This window comes from Ambystoma mexicanum, chromosome 11, assembly GCF_040938575.1.
Source record: "Ambystoma mexicanum isolate Mex_15411 chromosome 11, UKY_AmexF1_1, whole genome shotgun sequence".
NCBI classification, from domain to species: domain Eukaryota; kingdom Metazoa; phylum Chordata; class Amphibia; order Caudata; family Ambystomatidae; genus Ambystoma; species Ambystoma mexicanum.
In genome coordinates this window covers 82,140,239-82,168,132 of record NC_090934.1, presented here as the reverse complement: position 1 = coordinate 82,168,132, position 27,894 = coordinate 82,140,239, and the positions used below count along the sequence as shown (strand labels likewise).

The following is a 27,894-nucleotide window of genomic DNA, read 5'->3' as shown; positions in this document are numbered from 1 at the left end:
TAGAAAGGGTGTTTGGCCTAGTGGATTTACAATTTGAGGCAACTTCTTTGCTTTATGTGTCTAAGTGTGGGCACAGTATGGCATGCTCGTCAGTCATATACATAACATTCCAGTGTGCTCTTGTATGGACATAGGGCACATGTGCTATTAAGTAAGGGAGCACCACATAGACGCCATTAACCAACTGGGTGGTGACTTGTGCAGTGCACAAATCATTACTGCAAACATCACTGCACTGATATGCCATTGACCATTGTCTGCATGGTGACAGACAATGAACTCTACTTTCCCAATCAAGGTGCCAAGTGACATTGAGTTGCCATCTGGTGCGCGCGCTAGGCAGTGGTTGGTTTGTTTAGAAAATTAAAAGACTTTTGATGCTGAGCAAAGCAGCCACTGTAATACGTTTAGAGTTAACCCTCCCAGCAATGCGCCATACGTAACTAAAAAGTAATATACAAAAAAAAAACATTTTGGTGCGTCAAAGAGGCATGAAAATAAAGAAAATGGTTTACAACCTTTCTGTGTTGCATTTTGATTCTCTTTGAAGATTGCATAGGTTTGTTCATCTGATACCTGTGCTGGCCTTGTGAATACAAATGCCCCATGTTCCGGTCTTAACACTGTAATGTTAAGCACATACTGTTTAAAAACAATGGCTTGTTAAGTGAGCCAAATGTATAAATTGCCCCACTTGAAAGGCTGTCGGCACAAAGAATGAGGGGCACATGGTGTGCGACTCTAGAGCATCTCACACGCTGCATTTGAAATATGCATTCCTTTGTTTGCATATTCCAATGCATCGCAGTCGTCCACAGTGTGCAGTCAGTCGCACATTGCAGAGGAGCGCTCACCAACCGGCACAGCAGGCTGCTTAATCTGTTGTCAAAGCCAAGAAGCAGCTTTCTGGCTTTGCCCCTTGCTGCGCCCACCTGCTGAGCTATTTAGCTCTGCGCCCCGGGCCGACGCCCGCTCCGCCTGGGCCAAGAAACGAGGCTGGTTGCAAGCCACAGCTTTCTTTCCCTTCAGCTCAATGGAGAGTTTGTTGCTGGTCAGGATGGAAAGCATACAGCGAAATGTATCAGAGTTGAGCTCTGTTACGCTGAAACAACCAACTTGTTCAATACAGTCAATGAGAATTGTATCATGACTTATAAGGATCGAGAGACGTAACAAACCCAGTGGTCGAAGTGAGCGGGAGCGGACGGGAGCGGTACTCCTATACTAGTTTTATAGCTCCTATACTTTTATTTTAAAAATAAACCATTCCAGAACGGTTTCGTTTTAAAATAACAGTGTAGGAAGAGGTTGTAACTTGTACTTTCAGTGCACTGCACTGAACATTCCCTTAAACTGCAGGCAAATGTGGTTGGGGGTTTGTATTGTGTGAGGGAGGGGGCAGGGCGGTGGGGTTTGTGAGGGGCTGGGCAGGCCTGTAGGGAACATAGCTCCACTACTTATTTTCTTACACTTCGACCACTGAACAAACCACTTATTCCATAAACTCGTACAGCAAAATTGGGACCGATTCTGAGAGCAGAGAATGTCTTAGCTCCTTTTTGAAGAGCAGCTTCAATATTAAAATCCCAATTGTCGCGGTTGTTAGGCACTGGCAATGCATCCAATACCTGCTCGTGAGGATGCAACTACAAACGCAACAAAACGCCTCGCCCGAGAACCTGCATAAAGGTACAGTAAGGAGGGAGACATCACCCACAGTGGAGAGACCAGGTAAACCGTGCCACCCGATATACGACCACATCGCAGTCTTGGAAAGTCAATTTCTGCAATTTAAAGAAGAGCTCAACACAAAGCTAGAGAGACCACGTTATTGCACAATCTGTAGATATAAAAAAGAAAATCGGTTAGTTTCTTATACAATTCCACACGGTTCCACCAATCTGCACCAGATTTTGCATAGTTACCTGTTGAAACCCTCCAGACATTACTGGCTACCACATTACTGGATACATAACATTTGGATATCCCGCCCTTTCCTCGGATTTTAACTGCGTCACACCTGAGTTTGTTGCCTGAAATTGGCGAATCTATGTGGTCGTAGAAGGACCGGACAAAGCCAAGCGTCTCGACACAACAAACAAAACTCACAAGGCCTTAGAAACCATGTTTCAAGGCCCTAGGGCGCTCTGTTTCTGAGAAATTTGCACAGCACACTACGCCAAGGTGAGGCGACAGGTGGGGAGAGGACGCAGAGGTCCCAGTATGCTGCAACTCTTGCCTACCCTCCATGTCTACTCCAGGGTGTGTCAGCCAGCTACAAGCGCCCATTCTCAGTGCAGTTTACTTCAGAGCGCAATTGTCTATTACATCTAATGGCCACAATTTGAGATCCAACAACTTCTCTCAATTGAAAACTCCCGTTTGTAGATTGGCTCAGGCTAAGAAAGGAGCATTTTACGCAGCAGCGCCTGCAACCTGGAACAGCCTCCCATTGAGTCTGAGAGAGGCAATGTCAATCACGATCTGTAGGAAGAGACTTGAGACATTTTCATTCAACTAATATGACCTGCCCGATCTCAGGAATTTTGTAGCGGATGAACCCCGTTCTGGAATGTTTTTGTGTTTGCGCGTCATCTTTTCCATTTCTAGCGCCCTTAAGCCTCCGGGTCAGTGGATGCGCTATACAAATAAAATAAAGCACATCGACTCAGTACAGCGACCTACAGCATCATTGATTTTCAACAATTGTGTTAGCCTTTCTATCTACAGAACCCGTGCGGAGTATGGGTACATTTTGCAAGTTCAATCACTAAATGAGCAACTGGTACCACTACAACACTTTGTTCCTTTTGGGAGCAACACAACTCAAGTGAAGGGAGATGACCTGGGAATAATATGTTCCACAAACAAGAACACTCAAAGCCAGGGCAAGGACATACTACACTGTCGCTAGAACGGAGGCAAAAAAACTGAGCGCCTGGCTGAAGGACACAGAAGTAGCAGGCCCATCCCACTGACAATCGTTCACTCTGCCTTAGTGCCGGGAGGACAGCAAAGTCGGAAACCATGAAGTGACATTCCAGAAAAAATGGAGGACCACAATGGGAGCGTGCCGAGTTAAGCTGGTCATCCGCATCTGCTGAATTGCAAGGGTTTGGTGGCATTAAAGCTGCTAAAGTTTACTGCACTTTAATGTGTTTTTTTTTCAGTGAATTTCTAGGATTTTGTTATACATAGATTTTTATTTAAGGGTCAATAGCCATGGCCACGGCCTTCAGCTGTATCCACTGTACATGTTCCGCCAATGTTTCTTTTGGACACACTAGGTGGCCACGACCGTATTTTTATCATTTAATGTCTATACATGTATTTTAAAACCCTACCGCGCCAATAGCCATGGCCAAAGATTATTAGCAATTCATTTTTCAGGTTTCTATGTTTCTCTATACTAAAGTGTGACGGTCATCGCACTATAATATATATCCTCTGCAAAAACCTTAGTTAAGGTGCACTTAACCCTGTGCATTCCCGTTGATGTCCCCCATAATGCTATTTTTTGTATGTGATTGTGAATCCCTTCTCTTATGATATGTATATGCTCATGGGCTTTGCAACGGGAGCATTTTGGGTTAAGTTGTTCATAACTTCCCACATCTGCTGAATTTCAAGGCTTTTGTTGCGATAAATCTGCACAACTTAAGGGTTTTTTTCAGTGAATTTAAGTTTTTTTTTTTTATCCATAGTTAACATTTCAGTCAAATCCGTCATGAGTCAAAAGTAATTAGCAATAAAATGTTTTGGTATCTTACACATCTCGATACTCTATAGTGCGACAACCGCTGCACTAGAATATATTCTGTGTATGTGACTATATTTAAGTATGAAGAGAAACTGATTCCTAGCACTTCTGTTGGTTACTGGTGTTTTGCTGTGAGCAAGTGTTTAGAATCTACAATCATTGAGTCCCAGTTTATACCCTCCAGGGTTGAAATACAATGTAGTTTATTGGCATGACAAGTGGGACAAATATTGCCACGGTAAATACATTAATATTCATTTTCTTCGGTTGCGACAGATTTGGTTTTCAGATGTTTTCTAAAGTCCATATTGCTTGATACTCTGGGTGCGCACGACTTGGGCGGCATGCACCACTTTTTTTCGCTGTGATGCTGCCATTTGTCCAAAGAAGCGGTTCTTGTCCAGTTTTACTTGCAAACACTTTCCTATTCTCACAAACTGGAGGGGATTAAAAGTGCACAGAATATCATGCAAGACAGTGCAGGAAAAAAGTCTTATTTTCCACTTCTCAAAAATAAAATAGCCGACAGTCCGCCTGACAGGGACCAGACAAGCTCATGGGGGCAGGGGGCCAGGACGCATTCCCATTTGGGCAAAAGCACAAAAATGCCGACTTTCAACAAGGCTATGATGGCCACGATCTTCTAATTCTGCAGGGAACCTGGACTGATAAAGAAACGTTCCATGATTGCAAACAAGGGTGCCCAGTTCATGATACCAGCTGCAAAATGTTGCAAGGTGGGAACCTGGTATGGTACAAGGAAGAAATAACGCCATGCCCCCCCTCCAAAAGGGATGTGTACACATTTGATGCAAAATATCTAAAGATTTATTGAAAAAGCAAAGCAATAGTCTTATCTACCTTTTTGTGCAGTTTACATGCCTCCTGCGGAACCCAGTCTACTTCAAAATTGTATTAGGATTCAGTGGAATATATTGAATCGCAATATTTCCAATAATCTGGGATAAGAATGCACATGCGGGTTTGTACCTAGACTTTGCTAAACCAAGGAGATGGAACACATATTCTCATGTCACACACCCTATCAGGATAGCCCATTACACACACACATAGCTGACGACAGCACCAATTCAGATGTCAAGAGGTCTCTAATGCCAGCATTGGTCTGCACAGTCTGATGGGGGCGGCCAAAAGGGATTGCCTTTAGAACAGCGGTCTGCTCCCTGTGGCTCTCCAGATGTTGTGGACTGCAGCTCCCATGAGCCTTCACCATTGACTGAGGCTAGGGTTAATGGGAGTTGTGGTCCAAAACATCTGGAGAGCAAAAGGCTTAACTCCCTCTGAAATCAATTGTGTGATTGTCCAAGAGCAGTTGCCACACTCGGACCATTACCAACTGTTTTCCCTCAAATTTAGAATTCTGACCAGCACCTTCCTAAAACAAGCCCGCACAAAGCGAGCTATGGGAATAAACTCCTCATCTCCGCAGCAACAGACTTGCTAAAGTTACAAATACCTCCAAAACACGACCAACTGGAGACATGGTTTATAAACTTGCTTAACATAAAAACAAAAGGGTTGAGTGTACCCTGAGATTCAATCACCATATCTCTGCAAACTCTGGGACTATAAATTGGCAAAACCGAAGAATAAAATGAATACATGACCAGCAAACTGTAATGGATGGAGACAGAAATCGCCCTACACTCCTTCTGCGAACTCTCGAAGGAGCGTGATATAGCTATTGATAATGGGCAAATATGGACCGACTACTTGAGAAATGTATACCAAGACATTTCACTGAAAACGTCAGTAGACCAGAAAATGTCCGGAAAAAGCTGACTCTCCTGAAGGAAATTCTTTAAGACCAGCAAAACCCACAGACAAACAATTGATGAATTCAAAGAAGGCCTCCAAAAAATAAAGCTAAGAAATTGTACTAAATGAGATGCTCAAGCATAGCTCCTACCAAATCCAAAATCCACCAGTGGGACTATTCACTAACCGTCTACGGTCTGGGCACTTCGAGACGCTCTGTCTGAAGGTCAGGTTACTCCTACCATGTACCCAAACTGCTGCAAGGGAATCTGTGTTACCAGTGGCCCCAGAAAACTATTCTGCAGCCCCCCGAGCCAAATAAAATACTGAACATCTTATATAAAAGTCTGATGGAATTACTACCCAAAAACCAACCCATGCGTTCTCTTTGCAGTCCCTGATCAGGAGGGGTGGCGGAGGGACATCTGCTTGCTTTACAGATTTCCAAAAAGTGTTGTATTCAATCCGGCACCAGCACTAAACCTTACATTACTGCTAGGCAGAGGACTTGTGACCTAATACAATCCTTGTGCAACTCAAACAGAGGCAACGTGAAGATTGACAATATGCAAACTGGGCCCTTTTGGCAGGAACGGGGTGTGAGCAAAGCCTGAGCCCGATCCTGTATGATTTCTACACCAGCAGGGCAAGGTCATCTCGGGTGAAGTTCCCGCCCCCCAGCTCTGAGACTGTATTGCTCAGAAATAAAATACTTGCTATATGCATATGACCAGGTCATACTGGTACCCACCCACCCAGGAAGGAATCTAATGCAGACTTAACCTCCTCCAAGACCTGGAGGTTCCCCTAAAACAAATATGAGCTTAATACCCCGAGCTTTCTAAGCGCGGACCCGGGGGTCGAACCTGTGTTGCTCCGTTTTGTCTTGCTTCCTTGACGCAGAGCTATCTTCAGAAAAATATTCCAGAATAAAGCAAAACACATCTAGCAATAGTCTGAATGTGCTGAAGTTCAGCATATTGCAGGCTACACTTTAGGAGTCAGAATAAGTGCACTTGGGAGCTTAAACTGGCTATAAATATGTTTCAAGAAAAAAGCCCTTAGTTGCTACTTAACGGCGTAGAAGGCACTATCATGCTTGCCATCCACCTATAAATGAATGCTAACGCTTTGCCTACTTTATGGCGGTCCAACGCTGATGCAGAATGGGACAAACCTCCTACAGAAAGTCTGCCCCTCCAGATCTGCAGACTGGCTTTTCCTGTGCGTAGAAATTGCTCAAACCATGGGTGCAGAGCAGGACTAGGGAGATTTCCCCCTGCGGCTCCACAACCAAAGGTGCATTTTGAAATTCTAGTGCTATATCAGGAGCGGTAACCCAAATCCCTACATTACAAAGCGCTAGAAGGCCAAACGGCAAAACCCTTGGATCAATTCCTTCATCACCCTGCTACAACCTACTACAGAATTGTGGTTGTTCTGCAGCAGAGCGACACAGTTTGACTGCAAAGCAAAGACTGGGAGGGTTGCTGGCCAAGAGCTTAGACGGGCCCCAAAGAAGCAACACACACTACTAGAGAAAACCAGGACCGCACAAACCTCTAGAATGCTACAAGCCATTGATGGTAAAACTTAACAAAATCCCTCCCTGAATACATACTGTGTAAGCACAATGTTGAAATGGATCCTGCTCAGTGATTTAAGAGGGCCGGGACCCGCCGGGCCGAGCCCCGGCATGCTCCTAAATCTCGTGTTGAGATGTGGCCCTGCCTGGGCTCAGTAATCTCCCCAGGCAGCCCTGGGCCACTTCATGACAAGGATTTATTTCTGAAGCTTGTGCCCGTGTGCGAGAGCTTCAGGCTTCAGAAAAAATGCCTTTCATCCATAATGGCGGCGCCGCACCTGCGAGGCATCCCTTCAAGCAAGAGATGGCCGTGGGCCGGCACCACCACCATTATGAAGAGAAACGTGAGGCACCTGGAAGCAGAGGCCTTGTTTTCTAAATTCTGAAGCTCCCGTGCATTCGCAGGAGTTTCAGTCTTTAGGAAAAATGCCTCCTTCCTGTGCCCTCACCCTTTCAGCTTTACTGGTGCCACTGCCCCTCCCCAGCTGGCGAGGGGCAGCTCCACCATTAAGGCTGAAAAGACAAGGCGCGGTCCCCTGCTAGGCATACCGATATAAAATAAATGCGGAGATCAGCACCCTCTCCCCATCAGAGAGAGGGTGCTGATCTCTACAAAAGGCTGCCTGGCGGGGGTGCCTTTTGCCAATTGAGCCGGGGTTGCCAAGGGGCGTGGCCTAATGAGCCAGCAGAACCCCTGCCGTTAGGCCACGCCCCCATGATGAGCCCCGGCTTATTTTGCAGTGCCACTTAAGACACTGATCCTGCCCCCCTCAACCCCCTAGCGTGAATGTTCCGTGTCAGGCGGACTGTCGAGTATTTTCTTTATGAGAAGTGGAAAATGAGACTTTTTAAAATGTATTTATTTTTTTCTTCCTTCTCTGTCTATCATACAAAGATGTTCAGTGCACTTTTATTCCCCTCCGTTTTCTGAGAATAGGAAAGTCTTTGTTAGTAAAACTGGACAAGAACCGCTTTGCTTCATCTTTGGACAAATGGCAGCATCACAGCGAAAAAAGGGGTGCATGCCACCCGAGGCGTGCGCACCCAGAGTATCGAGCAATATGGACTTTAGAAAGCATCTAAAAACCAAATCTGTCGCTACCGAAGGAAATGAATATTTATGTATTTTCCTTGCCAATATTTGCCCCACTTGTCATGCCAATAAACAACACTGTATTTCAACTCCTCCCCTTCATCTCTCTCGCTATCCACCTGCCGGCCTGTCTTTCACCAGGGCCTCGCCTGCTAAAAACAATGACTGGGCGGGGAGGGGTAGCTTCTGCCTCTTGCCACCCAGTCATTGCTTTTAGCACAAGGGCCTCGCCTGCAAAAAACAATGTCTGGTTGGGAAGGTGGTAGCTTCTGCTGTCTAAACTTATTTACATCCATGCTGCTTGTTGTGACTAGAGTGTTTGCAGTGAGAGGCCTGTCAGAATGCTGCGAGGTATGTGGAACCCTGAACGCCTGGAGGTTCCGAGAGTGTCAGTTAGGGACTTACAGATGAGACGGGGTCCAGAGTGGATGCATGCTACCTTCTCTCCCACCTCCATACTGTTAAGCTGTAACTAAAAAGACTAAAGCATCCTGTTCCTGTTACTTACTTACCTGCCTCAGTCTGGTTCCTGCTCCTTGTCTTCTTACCTGGCCCAGGATACATCATCCCATGTATCTAGGAACCCGAAGCGTGCTCGTTGGGTGGGGAAGTGGATGATGTGCGTTCCACTAAGGAAAAGCCTCCCCAGAGCCCTGCACGTACCCTGTGTTCCCACCTTCTCAGGATATCTGGGACCGTGCCCCAGGCCTACATCTTGGCAGATCCAGACAACCCCCTGGATTGCATACGCACCGAAGTCCCAGCAGGGTTCAGGGTGACTTCAGCCTCCCCTCCCCCCAAAATCTCCCCCACCAATCAACTTGAGATAGACTCCCTCATCTCTGACTGCTCCTTAATCTCCCTTTCCCTCCCTTGACCCGGCCTTCCTCTCCTCTTACCTCCGATAATCTCTGTATTGCCCCTGACTCCCCACCCCCACGTTCCGACCAGTTTATCCTTCAATTGATTATTGTTTTTCCTCCTGCACTCTCTCCCTTCCTATTGCCAACACCTCTAAACGAAAATTCAAACCAGTGTCGCTGGCCCCATGCCTCACCAAAGTCTGGTCCTTTCTTTCTCTTGATCCTGCCTTCCTACCAGCTCCCTGCCTCCACTAAACAGGCTTTCTCCAACAACCCAACTCTCTGCGCCCACTTCGACCACTGCTTTCCTGCTCAAACCTTCCCTCTCTATGCTTTCCCTCAATCCTGGATGACCTCTCGCCACCACACCTCCCAGAAGCACCACCACATCAAGATGCAAATGCAACACCACCTATTCAGTTGACTCAAGAACCCATCTTCTACTTGCCTATAAAGATACTCTCCTCTTCTCTTTGGCATGGACGGACAAATCCTTCGTTTGCACCCTCTCCTTCACACTTCAAGCTGTGCTGACTCCTCCAAGTACTCGTGCTATTGCCTCTATTTTCTGCTAACCACTTAGGTGGGGATCCTACATTTGGGAGATATTTGGTGGAAGTACTGTCCAGTCTCCTCTTCCCTAGCTCTTTCTGCCTGCTCCTTTCACCACCGCTTTTATTCCCAACTTTATTACTTTCCCTCCCGACTTCTCCCACAGAACTTCTACCAATCCTCCGCAATGGAAACCCTTTTGTGCCCTTGCCGACTCTTCTGCTCCTCAAAAGGTCAAGGAACCTCACCTCTCGCCTGCTCCTGAATGGGACAAGTGGACCTGCAGTCTGCAGGAGTCCTCCAGCTCCTTTAGGACCCTGTAGGAGCCAGCGCTGAGGGAGGGATGTACAATGTGTTGCTTGATCCACTGCGGGGCCAGCCTATCCGGAGCCTATCCGGAGCAAAGTGGGAAAGTCCAGGTGCCTAAATGAAGGAAAAGCGAGGGTGAGTTTACACAAAGAAGTACAATGGGTTGTAGCGTCCATTAAGATTGCATTGTGCTAAATCCAACCATAAGCTTGCCTCTGCTGCACACCAGAAATGATTGCCCCTAAGGTGATTGATCAACTCCTGCAGTCCTTTGGGGCTTAGTTATGGGCCAGCAGAAGGCAACTCCTCCTTTATCACTGGATGAAAACCTCAAAATACTTCATGATCACAGAATACTATTCTTATTAACAAGTTTGAGTCATAATTAAGTTACTTAAATAAGAGCGTGCAAGTTCCAGATGAACTGCATTTATTTAAGTGCCGTTCACAATGAGCTGTCGCCCAAATGTTCTGTATCATGTTAAATATTGAAAAAAGGCTGAAACTGGGTTCTGGGTGACTTTTTTGAAGTGATGGATAGAAGAGTCTGTTTTTAAAAAAAATGTTTTGAATGCTTTATGTATTGGATTGTTCAGTGACCGTGGTGACCTTTCTAATATCACTTCGTGCACACTATAAATGTTGTTTCTGATGCTTGTTAATCTGCTTAGAATCACATGCTGTGCATATGGTCCGACATCGAGTGGTAACCGCGGAGTATTGCATTTTGTCTTTCGGGGACCGAAAGGGGACGTCGGCATAGGCGTGTCCGTAACACTATCCCTATCGTGACGTGTAGTGTACCCAAAATCCCTCACGCGCCGCGGACCTCAGATTGTTTCTTCCTCCCAGATAACTGGTCGCCCTATAGTGGAGCTCTTACTAGAGACATTGTTTATCTCACCGAATTGTCGGATATTCCCTGTTAAGTCGCTTCAACTACAAGAACATCTTCGATGAAGTCTACAGCTGTGGATTTCGGCACCTAAGATCTGGCGGATGGATTTTCCACGTGGTTGAGCCTTCTGGCCGACCTATACAGTAGGGAGAGTGGGGTCAGGGTGGCCATATTGTCGGTATGTCTTTCCTCCTTTCCCCTCTTTTCCCTTCTGGTCTGGTCATCCTTCCCTTTAGCTATGGAAAGGACTCCCTTTAGATTCTAGATATCCTGGAAGGACAAACACAGGACGTGTAACGCCTGTCTCCCCCCAGAGCACGACGAAAAACGGTGTGCGGCTTACAAACTCCTTCGGCCTAAAACCCTTAAGGAGTGCCGTGTGAAGCGTTGGGCTGCGTACGGTATGTCGCGGGTGGAACCCCATTCCCCCACCGCCACACCTGCTGAGAGTGACAGGGGTACTTCGGATGACCAAACATCCGTTGCGGATGTTATAGACCTTGAGGAGGATGCTTCTAGGTCTGCCATGCCCGTCCCTGACCCTTTAAGGCCTGACTCTGGTCTCGCTACAGGGACAACACCCGGCGACTGGGGCGTACAAGCGCATCGCACTAAGCACACAACCCCTATACCGGTTTCGACATCTTCGTCGAAAAAGGTGAAAGCGCCAACAGGGCCGCCGAACTTCGCCGGTCTCCTCGGATCGTTCTGATCCAAAGCCTTCCCCGCATCCGCATCAGCTTCTTGCGACTGGGCAAGATCCAAATCAAACAAGGGCGCTACTCCAAAAACTGCAAACGTTGAAGCGCGGAAGTCCGGCGCTTCGACGGTCTCAAAGGCAGCGGTAGGCCCGACAACTACGGCAAGGCCTCTGCCCGAAAAACCGATCGCTAGGCCCTCTAGCGCCGCGGAAGGTAGTTTACCTGCCGGTAAACTATCTGAACCTTTGTCTCACGCCGATTCGGCGACTATCGAAGACAGCATCGAAAGAATTACAGCGGCGGTGGGTCTTACTCCGGTTCCGCCCAAAGTTATGGGACAAGCCGCACAAAAAGTTTCAGATGCGGATTGGGATCCCGATTCCTACGCTTACGAAGATAGCCAGGAGCCTCTCTCCGACACACTAAAGGACTCTTTTCGACGCCGTAGAGCGGAAAATGTCATTTCTCCACCCGCAGGCCCGTTTGGGTCCTCTAAATGGACTACAGAGATGTTTGCAGGGTGTATGGATCGGCTGGGGAGGATTATCGGGTTTTCTGACCACCTCCGCCGAAAAGGGCTCGAATGGACCCTAATCTCCAGATTGAAGATTAGTCTCAAGCCTTCCAGCAGAAAGACGTTGTCCACATGGACACATATAGAGACATTTATATGTGTCCCTATATGTGTCTATATGTATATATGTCTTCAAAGTTATGAGGAAGAACAACAGGATACTATGGACAACTGAGAGGAACCCAGCAGGAAGGTCAAGACCCATGGACCAGCAAGATCAGGACTCTGATGCTTTGTGCTTGGATTCTCCTCCGTCCACCCCGGCTCGCCGGGGCTCCCCTGTGGATGACCAAATGGCATTCAACTCCATGTTGAAAAAAGCAGCTGAATACTTCAGAATTTCCACTCAGGAGGTGGTGCCTGCGTAGGATTTTGTGGAGAATATCCTTAAGGAGAATCCTCCATCTTGCCAGTCCATACCCCTCCTCAACTCTGTGAAGAGAAGGGTGACTCCCTCATTGTTATCACCAGCTCAAACCTGGGCAGTGATCCCAAGAGTCGAAAAAGTATTTCGGCCTTCCCCTTCCGACCCTATGTACATCAGAGGGCACGCCATCCCAGATTCATTGGTAGTTACTACCACTTGGAAAAGGGCAGGGGTACCCCTTGCCACGGGGGACTCCCCGCCGGACAAGGAATCAAAGCGACTATATGCCCTTGGCAAACGTGTCACGTCAGCCGCATACACTACGTGGATTGCTAATAATACTACACTATTGGCAAGCTATGCTGACGCCCAATGGAACTTGCTCCAGGAGGTTCGGGAACCCGCAAAATCAAAGCTTCTCTCCATTTGTAATGGAGGGAAGACAAGTTAACCAGCATGTGATCAAGAACGCTCTCGACAATGCGGAAACTGCAGGCAGGTTTCTGGCCTAAGGGACCCTGCTGAAAAGACACGCTTGGCTGTGTATGTCTGGTTTTAAACCGGGAACTCAAGCCTCCCTCATCAACAAGCGAGGACTCTAATCCCTTCGGGAAGGCGGTGGATGAGGCTTTGGAAACAGCCAAGAACGAGCATGAGACTTAAAGTCTCTGCAACAGATTACACAGAAGCCTTCCACCCAGAGGGGTAATAACTCTCGGCGGTCCTTTCGAGGTCAAGCCCGTGCTGGGCAAAACAACTACGGCACGAGAAACTTCAACTCAGGACAGACTTCTGGAAACGCGGCATACTACCCAGCAAAGGGTCAGAAACAAGGCATGGGTGGGAATGGGAGGGAACCTGGCAAGGAAATGACCACCAAATCCAGGTTCCCTCCCATGTCACCCCGGTCGGGGGGCGATTAACATCTTTCCTCATGGGAGGGAATAACTTCAGACCAGTGGGTCATAAAGACGGTTGCCCACGGTTACTGCGTGGAATTCGCCCGACCTCCACAATTCAGACCGCCGCGCTCACGACGCCTTTCACCGGACCATCTGGAGATCCTGAACCAAGAGGTGGAAGCGCTGCTGGGAAAGGACGCCATAGAAGCCGTCCCTATTCTTCAGGTAAACAAGAGTATTTGTTCAGTGTACTTCCTTGTACCCCAAAAAGGATCTCACCATGCGTCCTGTTCTAGATCTGCGCCCAGCGAACAAGTTTATAAAACCCCAGAAGTTTCGCATGGTAACACTGCAGGAGGTGATTCCATTGCTGAAACAAAGAGGGATTACATGGCAACATTGGACATGAAAGATGCATATTTTCATATTTCAATGTTGCCGGTGCACAGAAAATACCAGAGGTTCATGATCCAGGACAGGCATTACCAGTTCAAGGTACTCCTCTTCGGCATCGCCTCGGCACCGAGGGTGTTTACCAAAGTCCTGGCAGTGGCAGCAGCAGCGGCACACCTGCGCAGACTATCAGTCCCAGTTTACCCTTCCCTTGCCCACTGGCTCATTACGGGGGATTCGTTCAATGTTTGTTTTTCGAACACCCAAAAAACAGTAGACCTCCTGTTCAGTCTGGGTTTCTCAATCAACGAAAAGAAATCCAGTTTAGTCCCCAGTCAAATAAAACAATTTCTGGGAGCTCTAATTCAGACAAAGGACTGTCTCGTCTTCCCCTCCAACGAGAGGGTTCAGAACATGCTTTTTCAGATCCCTCAATATGTAGCGAGTCGGGAGGTGACGGTGCGCAAAGCCATGCGCTTGCTAGGAATGATGGCATCATGCATATACTTGGTTCCCCACGCGTGGCTGCGCATGCGTCCCATGCAAGAGTGGCACAACAGCCAGTGGTGTCAGGCCAGCGGACAATGGGAAGATCTGATAGTTGTCTCGCCAGCCCTCGTTCTCTCTCTTGAGTGGTGGTCAAGAGAAAACCTCTTGAAGGGGAAGAACTTCACCACCCCTGCAGTGGAAGCCACTCTCACGACAGACGCATCTCTCACAGGGTGGGGGGGGGGGAGGGGGCCTAACCTGCTTCAGCAGACAGCGCACGAAGTGTGGTCTCCTCAAGTAGCGTCCAACCATATAAACTTACTGGAGCTATTAGCGGTGTTCAAAGCACTGAAGGCCTTTCAGATGCAGCTGCAAGGGAAGACGGTGCTGATTCTAACGGACAGCACTACAGCAATGTATTACCTGAACAAACAGGGGGGCACACACTCTCCAGGGCTATCCAAGCTGTCCCAAAACATTTGGATATGGGCTATCAAACACAAGATGTTTTTGTTGTCCCAGGTGAACTCAATCTTCTGGCAGACTTACTCAGCAGAGATTTTCCTCTGCCAGAAGAATACGAATGGCGGCTACACGAAGACATTGTATCCAATGTCTTCCAGAATGGGGCTTCCCAGAGATCGACTTGTTCGCAACTCAGGAGAACGCCCAATGCCTAGACTACGCCTCCAGGTACCCCCAGAACAAATCCAAGGGAACGGTCTCTGGCTAACATGGTCGGGGAAATGTGTCTACACTTCCCCCCCCCCCCCCCCACCCCCCCGACTCCCCTTCTCACCAAGATAGTGCACAAGATGCACCAGGAACCAGTTACCATGATACTGGTGGCCCCCATGTGGGCCCGCCAACCCTGGTTCGCTCACCTGATAGAAATGTCCCTCTCCCCACCAGTAAAACTACCCTGCCCGTACAACATGTTGTCTCAGGACAGGGGGAAGACCCTACACCCATTCCCACAAACCCTGAATTTAGCAGCTTGGCTCCTGAGATCATAGAGTTTGGACACCTGCAACTCCCTCAGAGGTGCATGGACATACTTGGGGAAGCGAGAAAACCGAATACACGTTATTGCTATGCCAGCAAATGGAAACGTTTTGTCATCTGGTGCAATTCCAAGGGCATCAATCCCATCGATTGCTCACCCGCACACATTGTGCTGTATCTAACCCATCTGTTGGACACTGGGTTAGTCTTCAATTCCCTAAAGGTTCATCTGGCTGCTCTGTCAGCCTACACCACGTCACAACAAAAGGTGTCGCAGTGGAAAATACTTGTGATTAAAGCCTTTATGGAAGGGGTTAAGAAGATTTATCCTCCCATTTCTCACCCAGCCCCTGGGTGGGATCTGAAGGTGGTTTTGACCAGGCTCATGGGAGCTCCTTTTGAGCCTATGCATAAAGCAAGTCTGAAAGACCTGACTTATAAAACAGCCTTCCTAGTGGCTATCACTTCTATCAGAGGGGTTAGCGAACTACAGGCTCTTTCTGTTCTAGACCCCTTTGTTACAGTCCACAAAGATACGGTAGCTCTGCGCACACATCGCAGATTTGCGCCTAAATTAATCTCAAAGTTCCATGTGAACCAATCAATCCAACTACCCACTTTCTTCCAGAACCCTACTAACATGGCCGAAAGAAGCCTACACATACTGGATGTGCGCAGGGCAGTCATGTTCTACCTGGAAAGAACTAAACTACCTGAGGAAGACTAAACAGTTCTTTGTTTCAGTGGCAGCTGGTAGAGAAGGAGATCCTGTCTCTAAATCGGCTTTCTCAAGGTGGATTGTCAAATGCATCACACTATGTTACACTCTTGCTAAGGGAGAACTGCCCTTCAAGCCTAGAGCACATTCTACTCGAGGCACCGGGGCATCCATAGCATTCATTGCAAATGTTCCCCTTGAGTCCATTTGCAAAGCGGCAACCTGGAGTTCTGTACACACCTTTACAAAACACTATTGCTAGACACTCATTCTAGGTCTGATTCTCAGTTGGGGTAATCAGTACTAAGACATCCTTTCTCTACTGTTCCTTCTCACAACCCACCTCCAACTCCAGGTACTGCTCGCTAGTCTATGCACAGCATGTGATTCTGAGCAGATTAACAAGCATCAGAAGACATGCATTACTCACCGTAATAGCATGTCTGATTATTGTATCTGCTTAGATTCACATTTACCCCCTCCCTACCAACCCGCTCGGGTGGAAGGAACATAGACGTCTTAGTACTTTCTCTCTTTATGTACTCACTCACTATAGCCTTGGGCTCCCTCATGGCAGAAAAAATACACGTCTTAGTACTTTCTCTCTTTATGTACTCACTCACTATAGCCTTGGGCTCCCTCATGGCAGAAAAAATACAATCGGCAGTACCTCGGCGCGTGAGGGATTTTGGGTACACTACACATCAAGATAGGGATAGTGTTACAGACACGCCTATCCCGACGTCCCCTTTCGGTCCCCGAAAGACAAGATACTCTGCGGTTACCACTGGATGTCAGACCATATACACAGCATGTGCATCTAAGCAGATACAATCATCAGAAATGCTATTACAGTGAGTAATGCATGTCATATGTTGAGCGTGTGTGCGCGCAGACATATGAAAATGGAATACATTTTTCCATAATACTGTTTTATAAACAAAAGAATACATTTTATATGAATAAAATATGATAGTTCACTTTGACTATTCTCAGAACCCTGATGTGTGTAATTTAGTAAAAGGGGTTGTTTTGTTCTATGTTCATTATAGCCTAACGTCTGCCATTTTGAAAAGGCTGAATCCTGACTGGCTGTGCCCTCATCAATGATGGTCTGCTTCCCTTTGCCACTCATGATAAAACATGATTTATAGACTGTTGGGTGCATTGCTGTCTACGTTTTATGCCTGCAGCCTCAAAGATTTTCTTCCTTCTCAGTGCGGCGGGGTGCACTTACTGTGGCATAAAGCTCTATTCAAGGAACAAGCATGCCAAAACCGTATACAGTGACTGATGTAAACCACAAAGCCCTCTGTACAGGAAGCCTGAGCATTGCAGCAACTGGCCCCTATGCCCCCCCCAACAGACCCCGATCAACCTCGGGCATAGAAGAGGAAGCATCATCCGATGTCCCTATTTCAGCATCCGCGTTGGGTGCCCTCAGCCCCGATGGACCTGGGGACGCATATGGCCATGGTGATGACTGATGACATCATCACAGTGGGTGGCTGGTCCCCGCAGCCGAGGGCTTCTCCACCGGATGAGGTGGGGTTGTTCCATTCCATGGTCGCCAAAGCCTCTGAGCTTATTAGCGTGTGCCAGAGGAAACGAAGAAGGGGGTTTTCCTGTATCAGAGGCGCAAAGCCAAGAATAAGACCATCATGGCAGTGCCCCTTTTGGACGACGTGTGGGAACCCTTGAAGAACCCTTGCACGGCTCTGGCCAAATGGGATAGGCTGGAGAAGTACTGGGTGCCGTAATCCACACCCATTGCCGGATTCAGTGGTTTTGGTGGCTGCAAGGAAACGGTTGGCTAACCTTTCCTCGTCAACTTCTGTACCCCCGGACTGCGAGGGGGAAGAAGATTTATGCAATGGGAAAGAAGGTCTTTTATACCGCGGCGTCCACCATCACGACGGTCAATGTACTGGCGATCTGGCCAGGTACGACAGGGAGCTGTCGTACAAGTTTTGCCCAATTCTATAGTTCCTCCCCCAATGACAAGAGGATGGAGGCGATTGCCCTCTTCCAGGAGGGAGAGGTGGCGTCGGATCATGCCATCACACTGCCGTTAGACATTGCCGACACAGGGGTTGGGCAGATGGGGAGCGGTGTCTGCCTTCATCACCAGGGCTGGTGGAAGGCCATGAATTTCCACTAGGAGGTCCAGGTGAAGGTGTTGGACATAAGAGAGAACCTTTTTGGACAGGTCATCGAGTTCATGCAGGCCATCAAGGCGGATACAGAGACAATCAGTTCCCTGGGCACGCTCCAACAGCACTGCTCTTCCTTTTTCTCCTCCAAAGGAAAGTTGAGCAGGTCGTCAAAAGGTTTTTCCTCATTGTACCGCCAACCTTCATGATCCACAACTACAGAGGCCGTTCCCTAGCCTACGGTGGAAGATGCTAGTGCCGCTGTTGCCCGCCAGGCAGGACGCCGGTGCCAAAGCAGGCCCGAACAGGCCAGGATGTCGGGGCCTCCCTCTCGTTCAAGGACACACCCTGGAGTTTCAACACGGGTGTCTGTGGATCCCTATGGTGGCCATGCAGGAGCAGCACCCCCCTCAACTATTGGAAGAGGTTTGGCCCACGCTACAAAAAGGGGCGATAGAGCTGGTTCCCCAACGACTCTGGGGCTCCCGAGTCCATACCAGATACTTTGTAGAGGACCAGAGTCCCAAAAATTCAGGAGGGTCCTGTTGCAGCACGTGCTCGGCCAACTGGAAAAAGACTTCTTTACGTCGCTGGACCTGGAGGATGCCTACTTCCATGTCCCCATTCACAAAAACCACTCATCTGTGCCAGGAGAGTGGGGGGGGAGAGATACAGGCCCACCTGCAAGCAGCCATATCTGACTTTACACAAATTGAGGGTGGTTCTGCGGACGTGCCCATCTTTCATGCCAACAGTACTGTCGGAATGCCACCTCAATGAGCCTTTGGTGTTAATAGTGTTTTTCCCTGAAGCCTTTGCCACTGCCTGAAAGGACCTTGCACTCGCTGGACGTTGCCTACACCCTGAGGTTGTACATGGCACGCACAAAGTTTTCTGAAGACTTTTCAACTGTTTGTGACCTTTGGTCCTGCGAACCATGGGGGGAGTCGTCCAAGGATTCCATCTCAAGGTGGCTTTCCAGCTGCATCACGCACTGTCATCGGTTGGTAAACGGACGGCTGCACGAGGGCTCACTCCACCAGAGCGATCACTGTGACGAGGGCATTCCTGTCTGGTGTGACATTGCTTTAATCTGCAGGGCTGCTACGTGGAGGTCCATGCACACCTTCACAAAGTTCTACAGCATTGACAGGAATTCCAGGGAGGAGTCAAAGAATCGGCAAAGCAGTGCTACGCAACCTGTTTGCTTGAGGTGAATCTGTTCCAGAGGTAAGAGTCGATTGCTTCTGTTGAGTCTTGCAACTCCCGTGGTTGTGTAATTTTGTACTGCTATGTATTTGTTATTCATGAGCATGTGAATCCATGCCAGAACCCATCCTGGAGAAGGAACAAGTTACTTACCTCTAACTATTGTTCTCCAGCATGGGTCTGGCATGGATTCACATGCAAACCCTTGCTCTTGCAAATCTGTGACTCTTCTTGGTCATACTGCCACTTTACGTGCTTGGCTGCTAGAGGAGAGGCTTAGGGAGAGACTGTTATTGAATGGGGGCAGTATGACCCAGAGGACAGTGATTGGTTTACATGTGAAATATAGTTGATAAGTGAAACTTTCTTTTACCGAGAATTCCCAGCCTGACGACTGGGAATATTCATGAGCATGTGAATCCATGCCAGACCCGATGCGGGAGAACAGTTACAGGTAAGTAACTTGTTCCTTCCCCTAGATAGAGTCCTGTAATGCCAATGGGGAAAATCCACATCTTTGGTCTTTATACTTGTCGTTTATGTGTAAGCAATTGCTTAATAGCCTTTTCCTGATTCAGGCAGACTTGGTTTACTACTCCTGCCAAGTATTGACAGCATTAATTTCCAGAATCACTGGGAGGAAGAAGAGTGGGGGTGTTATTTAACCAACTTATTTTACATCACGTCCGTTACTCCCTTTCTTTTGTTTCTCCTGTGGTTTGGTTTTCACTAGTCTCCCCAAACCCCCCTTTATTTGTAGAGTTTTGTTGGGTTATGTGCCACGCATCTTATCTTATTTCCATTCGCTTTACTATAATGTATTCAGGTACTCGTATAATATATTCCTCAACCGGTACCAGTTTTTCAGCAGAAGATCCGTTGTAGTATGGTTTACTTATCAGCTCTTTGGTTGACTGCCACAAGAGCCATTTCTAAGATGGTTTCACGCTTTCACCAGACTGGTGCTGCTGACCCCAGCTGGTGAAATCTTGGTTCTCCTGACTTCCCCCTTTAATCCTGCAGGGAATTTGCAGGTTGTAACGTGAAGCGGCGTGGCAACCTCTCCCGTTCTACACACCACACATCCACAGTCTGCAGGCACAGGCTTGCATTGTGTTGGCGAGAGCTTCTCAAGCCCCGAAGCTGTCCTCCCGGCTCGCCTAGAAGTTGCAGCCAGCTTTGCACACAAATGTTTCCCGTGCCGTGGGAAAGCCACTGTCCCTCATTAAGAGTACGGCGGTAGCCATGCTGGTAAAACCAGCAGGCTGCCGCCAGACCCGTAAACAATTACTGGTGCCTGGCTTGCCGGTAACACCGGGGTATTACAACCCCGGCTGCCGGTAAGTCAGGCACCGGTAACTGTTTTCCCCATTCCTATGAGTCCCATAGGACTCTATGGGAGTGGGGACCACTGAAACACCGGCACCGTCATTGTCATTGACGGTGCTGGTGTTTCAGTGAAAGTCTGCGGGTGGGTGCTGTTTCGGCCGCCCACAGAACTCGTAGTTTGCCAGTCCGGGTACAAAGGTGCCAGTAAGCCTAACGGCACCGTTGTTTCCGGACCGGAACACTTGTAATGAGGGCCACTGTCTCTGCAGCAACCATGGTTTCTTTAGTCCTTCACAGTCTGTCCTTGTTGTTATTCACCGAGTCGGCAGTCAGGGCACTCTGTGAAGCCTCCAGTGCCTCCTGTAGCATCCGTTACTTGTGGGAATTTCGGGCACCTCTTTTCCATTACTTCGTCGGCTTCCCTTCCGTTGTCCACTTGCAGGACTTCCCCAATTGCTCCAGCCACTTCTCCAATCTCTCCAGACTACCGCTACTGCTGCTACTACTTCCAATTACCATCTAGTTGTCGTTCTTTTTTCATCCCCTGATTGCTTTCGGCTAACACAAAACAACTAGAATGTTGACCGCAGTTCTGTGCCTCCTTCTGTGTCCTCCTCGTCCCAGTATTACATCAACTGGTTAGTGGTATTCTCTTTCCCATGTAGCCTGACTGATGTGGCAGCTGAGTGTTAAAATTAGGAATATTAAAGAAATCCTTTTGGTCGCGTCGGGTTTTAACGACTGGCGTGATGGTTGAATGTTGAAGAAAAGTGACTATCCTTGGATTCGTCCCAGGCTCCAGCTTCACTCTTGCTTTTGCAAGTACTGTTGCTCTGGTCATTTTGTGCCAGGCTTCCTTTTAATATCTTACTGTTATCCAGTGGCTCTTTCTTCTGTATATGCTAGTCCAAGAATTTACTACAGCTCTTGTAAAAAGAATTGTGACCTTTTAGTTCCAGTAGGTAGGGCTTATCCATTGAGCAATGCTGTTATTTATCTTGTGTTTATCTCCTTAGTTCACCATAAGCACCAATCTTGAATGTATGTCAAAATTGAATAGTGCTATTGTAAAGCCTGTTGAAATGATATTGAATTTACACTTGCGTGTTATTAAATACTTTGTATGCAACAAATTACATTGTAGTGTTCAGATTATTTGAGTAACTTGTTGCTTTTATATGCTTCATTAAATCTATTTTCCAAATAAAGCTTGATTGATGTTGCCTTTGTGAATTTGACTGTCTGCCGTACAGTTTCTTTCCTCCGCCATTGCATAAAATGAGGTTCCCTAATCTTTCCCTCTTTCTACTCCATTTCCATAGGTGCCATCTACACCTTAATTATGCTGAAGGAACCCCTGGCTATGTGCGCCCCAGCCACAGTATGTCTCGGCCTGCTTCTGCTCCTGAATATCCGGGGCAGGGGACGAAAAGACAAGCCCAAGTTTGAATGACGCATCCATGGAGCGGGCAGCCTGCCTTCCTGTGACATCACTTCCTACCGCATGGAACACCAGTTAATTTCTCCATGAGGCTCGGGGTGAACGCTTTCCGGTTGCTGGAAGACTATCCCATGGTACTGCCCGTGGCCTATCGAAATGTGAAAGACCGGCTTCTGATAACCTAGGGTCCTGGGGCAAATATTTCTCAATCACAGTTCTGTAATTGCTAACGATTGCAAGCTCTGGTCCAAGTAGTTCACCCAGTCCATGTTGTAACACATGTTATCCGTCCTTGCCAGTATGGAAAAAAACGGGCTTGCTTAAAATAAACTCTTCTGGAATGGTAAGCTTGCTCGCTCTGCGATATTGTCCAGGACCAATATATGAAACGTTTTATGATGTCCATATTTCTGCTTTTCTGTTGTTGCCCCTTGGATGCCACTCATACTGACTCATGGTTGGTAAAGGTTTTGGATCAGGGTAACCTTATTGAGTAGATTTTACTACTACTACTAAAAAGACTTTCAGAAGTTGAAAATACACACTGGTGTTTTGGCCATCATCTATACTTTCAGTCCACTTCAGGCCGCAGGAACAGAAGCGCTCCCCCCTGTGGCAGGGTGCTGCTTATGCAATTGAAATAAGTGTACCCGCATAACTTTGTCGGTGGACGCCACGCTCAATCTGGCACATTTTATTTTCTATGTCTGGCTAAAGATTTCTGTCTCTTGGAATATCTAGGCCCTTTGTTAATCATATAAGAAAGGATGCGAATTCATGGTAGCTGTGTTCACCTAGTTTTATTTTTATTTATTTTTTTGCATGCTGTCACCGCCCTCGTATGTGTACATGCTGCCTCCCGAGAAGTTTATCTAGGCTTTGCAAAAGAAAATCTATGATAAAAAAGAGCAGGCGGAAGGACTGTGTTGGGGATCAGTCACCAAAAGCACGTTTTCTGTAAAGTCTGCAAGCAAGCAGTTTAATGTACTCTGGTCCAATCCTTTTATACATGTGGATGCCAGAGAAGCACCCCTGGGCTGCTGCCTTCTGTGTGCGACACTTCTGTATTCTATTTCTTTCTCCAACTCTGCCTTTGCTAATTTGTTTGGTGTATAGATACTCCAAATCATCTTTTTTTTGTTTTGTTTCGGTACTCCCTGTAAAGTAATGGGGGGAGGCAGGGGGCACTAGTATCGGCCTGATATGGGAATGCATCAGGGTGTACCCCAGGTTACCTCGGAGGTCCCCAGTTCAAGCCTAGCTGTGTTATTTTGACATGTCCCTGGGCTATGTACGTAGGCCTTTAAATCTAATTTTTTCCCCATTGAAGCAAATCGTTTGACCTCCAATAAATCCCATTCTCACATGATTCCATATCTAGCCAAAGCGTGAACTTGTGGAGCCGGATGAACCTAGTGTTAGATGCAATATAAAAGCATTGCATTCTCTGGAATGCGTTGGAAGCCATCTTGAGGACTGTTGACACAATACTGATTCTCGTGGATGACGCTTGCATCTCGAGATCTGCACTGCTTTGTCTTTTCTAGTTACAAGCGTCGAAAGAAAACCTTGCTCATCCTTGTGTATTTTTCTATGCGGTTTATAATTTTGTTAATTTTGCATCCCAATAAAAAGTAATTTTTGGGGTATGTGTTTTTCCTTGCAGCACACGCTTAGAAGACGAGAGCAAATCAAATGCACATGTGGAGGTTTCTTGTGGAAGACAAATTGATTCCATCTTCCAAACCTGCATCTGTACAGGTTTTTTGATTAAGAAGAAGCGGTTTGTGGTACTCAGCCTTTTAATTCAAAATGCCTATTCCCCTATGACTTCCGTCTCACCATTTGAAGACGTATGCCTGTACCCTACGGCTTCCCACATGTGACTACGATTCCTATGGTGCCTCACCTTAGACCAGTGGTATTAACGCTTTCTTCCAGGGGTCTGCAACCTTTGGCTCTGCAGATGTTTTGGACTACAACTCCCATGATACCTTACAATTGACTATGGTGACTAGAGATGATAGGAGTTGTAGTCCAAAACATCTGCAGAGCCAAAGGTTGCAGACCCCTGTGACCCACCACCCTGCTGAATTAAAATGTTGATACCCAGTCTAAAGTCTTGTCCCGTGTGGCCAGGGGAAGGCAGCTGCTACTTATCCCGACATTGGAGGTGGTATTATGGTTCCTAGTGATTCCATCGACAACCATACCATTGAAAAAAAAAAGCATCGAAAAAACCATTTAATGCACTTTTTTAATGGGTGTTCCCCCCAACCTCCCTTTTTTTAAAAACATTAAAACACATTTTTACTAAACTAAACCCTTTACCATTTAAAAAAAATGCATTTGATGTTTTTTTCGATATATTTTTCAATGGTATGGTCTATCGATGCTTTGTATTCGATGCAATGAACGGGTACCGTGAATATGAGTGTGTCACATGAAAGGAGATGGCCGTCGGGGGAGACTGGTGACTCCACAAGGAGATAAGGGGTATACTTCTTTTTATTGTGGGGAATATGCCTTAATTCTGCAGTTTTTGATTGCTTGCTACCCTTCAAAACCAGCTGATTGTGAAACAGCAACCACCTATTCAGTCTTCATGTGTGTATGATGAACCTAGAATATGTTTTGGTAATTGTGTTTTAATGCAACTGTTCAACAATTAAAAACACCAAGTCCCAGAAAGCCTCATGTACTGGGACGAGGAAGAGGAGCAAGGAGTTCATGTGGAGGAAATGGGACCTTAAGAATAATGTGTAGCCTAGTTGTCATAAACCTAATCGGCTGCGTGGGACCTTTAATTCCCAGATCATCTGCAGCAAGTGGAACGAAGAAGGAAAGTGAAAAGAAGAGTGCGCAGAGCGGGAAGCATGACTGGTGGCAGAGGAATCCGATGAACGGACGTGGGGAGAACGAGAGTTGCCAGAAGCAGGTTGGCGGCGTTTAGAAGCGAGGAACTCTGAAAGAGTGAAAGCAGACTGGGCACAGCCCTGCTGCATGAGGAGACGCAGTCCTGCATAGCTGCACAGGCTTTTGGATCGATGGACAGGAGAACCGACACAGACCTAATGAGACTTAACCCAGAAGGGGAAGCTGGCCTCTCGCAAGCACATCTCAGCAGCTGCATGGAACTGGTGAGTCAGCCTAGCAGTGAAAGGGGCCCCGGGATATGTGAACACGCTAGAAGGCATTTTTAAAGAATTTTTGGCTACCGACCAAATAGAACAAAGGAAAAGGTGAATATGGTGCAGTTCTCCTGTTGGTTGGGGAAACTAGGAATCAACATTGCCAAGAACCAAAAGAGAGGGGTTAGGCGAATTGTACAAATTGTGCCTCCTATTTCTCTCCCAGAGATGTCCGTTGGGAGAAACCTGGAACAAGCATTGCCAAGAGAGATTGAAGAAAGGTTGACAGAGCTTGAACAAGCCCTCACATATTGGATGTCACTATGGGGGGGGGGGAATTGGCACAAGTAAAACCTGAAGTGCACTAAATTGTGCTAGTGAAGAACCATGATTGTGTGATACCTAAGGATATTGTGACTGTTGCGGAGAAGCCTGATAAGGATATCCACTAGAGAAACATTTTGGATAAGATACTTGGCAGGAGAGTACACCAGGAAATGTATGTGAACCAAAAGGGGATATTCCTGGCAGGAGAGCAGGATATCCAGAGTTTTCAGTTGAGAGGTTTCCTGGCATGAGAGTATACTGGGAAACTCACTTTGAACTGGTGTGTTGAAGAGTGACTTGGCCATATTCCGTTCTTGTTTCAATTAAACATTTTGTGAACAAGAAGCTTTGAAAAAGACTTGCCTTTTGCCATACTTGAATCCCTGGTGTGGAAAAGACATTTGTTTAGTCATCCTGAAAAGTAGTAAAGAGTTTCCATTTCCTCAGCCCAACCAGAGTATTAGAAAATACGTTTTGTTTACCATGCTGAAATACTAGGAGAGACTTCTTCTTTGTTGCATTCCAACCAGTCTTGTGGAACAAACGTTTGTTTTGTCATCCTGATGCGCGTATTAGGAACAAGACATTTGTAATCCTTTTAAGAGACTGCTTTTGACACAGAACACTGTAAATGGTTTACCTGAAAAACCAACAGTTGGATACAAGGATTATTTTGGTTGAAGTCATTTGTTTGTTGATGCACTTTTCTACTGAGTTGAGCTTCGAAGCATTTACCTTGTGAGAGTCAGATTGTGTTTGGATACAAGGTCAACCTGCTTTATTTTTGTGGGAGGGAGTTCGCATAGTCTAGTCTGAACATGACAATGGACATAGGGGCCTAAATACCTTCAACTCTCTCTTCCTAAATATCTTCCTTCACGAGCCCTTCGCTCATCCGTCTCCAACTCCCTCATGGTCAGCCGCTTCTCGAAGCAACGAGCTGGGGGTAGATCTCTCTCCGCAGCAGGGGCCTCCCTCTGGAACAGTCTTCCTGCCTCCCTGAAACTTGAGGAGAACCATCTCCGGTTCCGGAAGCACCTCAAAACCTTCCTCTTCGCTTCTGCCTTCTCTCTCCCTCTCCCCTGCTAAACCTGCTTAACTCCCCACTGAATTCTGCACTAAACCTGCATCTGGGCCACTCTCAGCGACCTCGGTCCAGGGCCCAACCACTCTCCACTTGCACTGCCTCCCTGGCTCCCCCTGCACTGTGGGACTGTCACTGTATCCCTACAGCCCCCTTCCCAGCACTTGCTCTGCACTTACCTCGCACTTGCCACCAGCTGGCCCTTTTTATTTATTATTTTCTTTTTAACGCTACTTACCTTGTACTGCACTTTCCCCCCCACCTCCTCCCCTTGCACTTTCTCCTTTTCCCCTTACCTCTGCACTTACGCGATCTGAATGACACCTGGCCTATTAGGATCGTTTGTCTGTCTTCCCCTTGTTTCCCCCCCCTCCCTGCCTCGTCGCGCCTTGAAACACTTGTGTATAGGCGCGTTACAAATACCATATCATATCATATCATAATGGCAGCCAGTCTGTTGTGGTAGGTGAGGTAAGGGAAGATGCGCTTCATGAGCCTAAGGTCGAATGACAGGATTTGGATGCTACGTGGTGCGACAGAGTTGGGTCTGAGTCCACTGTGCAGCTGAGGTTTTACAGTGGTGGTGTTCAGAGTGTTAGGGTGGAGGAGGATGGCCAGGGAGACGATTGGGGGAATAGAGTTGTTTTGCTACATACCATCTCTGTTTTCCCTGGGTTCAGAAGGAGAGGGATAGTTGTCATCCAGCGGTCAATGTCAGTGAGACATGATACTAGGGTTGGAGGTTGATATAGGAATTCTCAAGAGGATTTGTGCGTCATTAGCATAGTTATAGCAAGTGAGGTTGTGTGAGTGGATGATCCTGGGCATAGGGGTCATGTAAAGGTTGAATAAAGGGGTGTGACTGGGCATGCAGTGGGAAGCAATCCAGTTGAGGGCTGAATCCCGTGGTTAATTGTGCGATGCTGGACCTGAATTGGAGGGACAGGGCCTCCCTGTCCTGTACTCATTTGTCATGTGTGTTTCTGCACAGGAGTCCAGTGCAGCTCTTCCTCTTTTTGGTTGTGGTGAACGGATCCTTGGAATACCCTTATGGCACCCATGGGTGGGGGTACAACCCTGTACCCCCAGTGTATATTTCTCCAGCATTGGATCTTTCATAGATTCAGATGCTTGAATATTCCCCGTTGTCAGACTGGGAATCCTCAGTGATTTAAATAACATTTTTTAATATATATACATTATTTCCATAGACATACAATGTAGATTGCCCC

At 47.3% G+C, this 27,894-nt stretch overlaps 1 protein-coding gene across 1 annotated transcript in view; it reads left to right on the top strand.

Moving 5' to 3' along the window:
* Nucleotides 1-23,767, top strand: part of TMEM35B (transmembrane protein 35B) — a 78,131-nt gene extending 54,364 nt beyond the window's left edge. Inside the window, exon 3 of the mRNA XM_069622576.1 lies at nt 22,002-23,767. Within this exon, the coding sequence (XP_069478677.1) occupies nt 22,002-22,132 (131 nt within the window). The 3' untranslated portion in view covers nt 22,133-23,767. The remainder of the gene's footprint in view (nt 1-22,001) is intronic.
* Nucleotides 23,768-27,894: the final 4,127 nt, after the last annotated feature.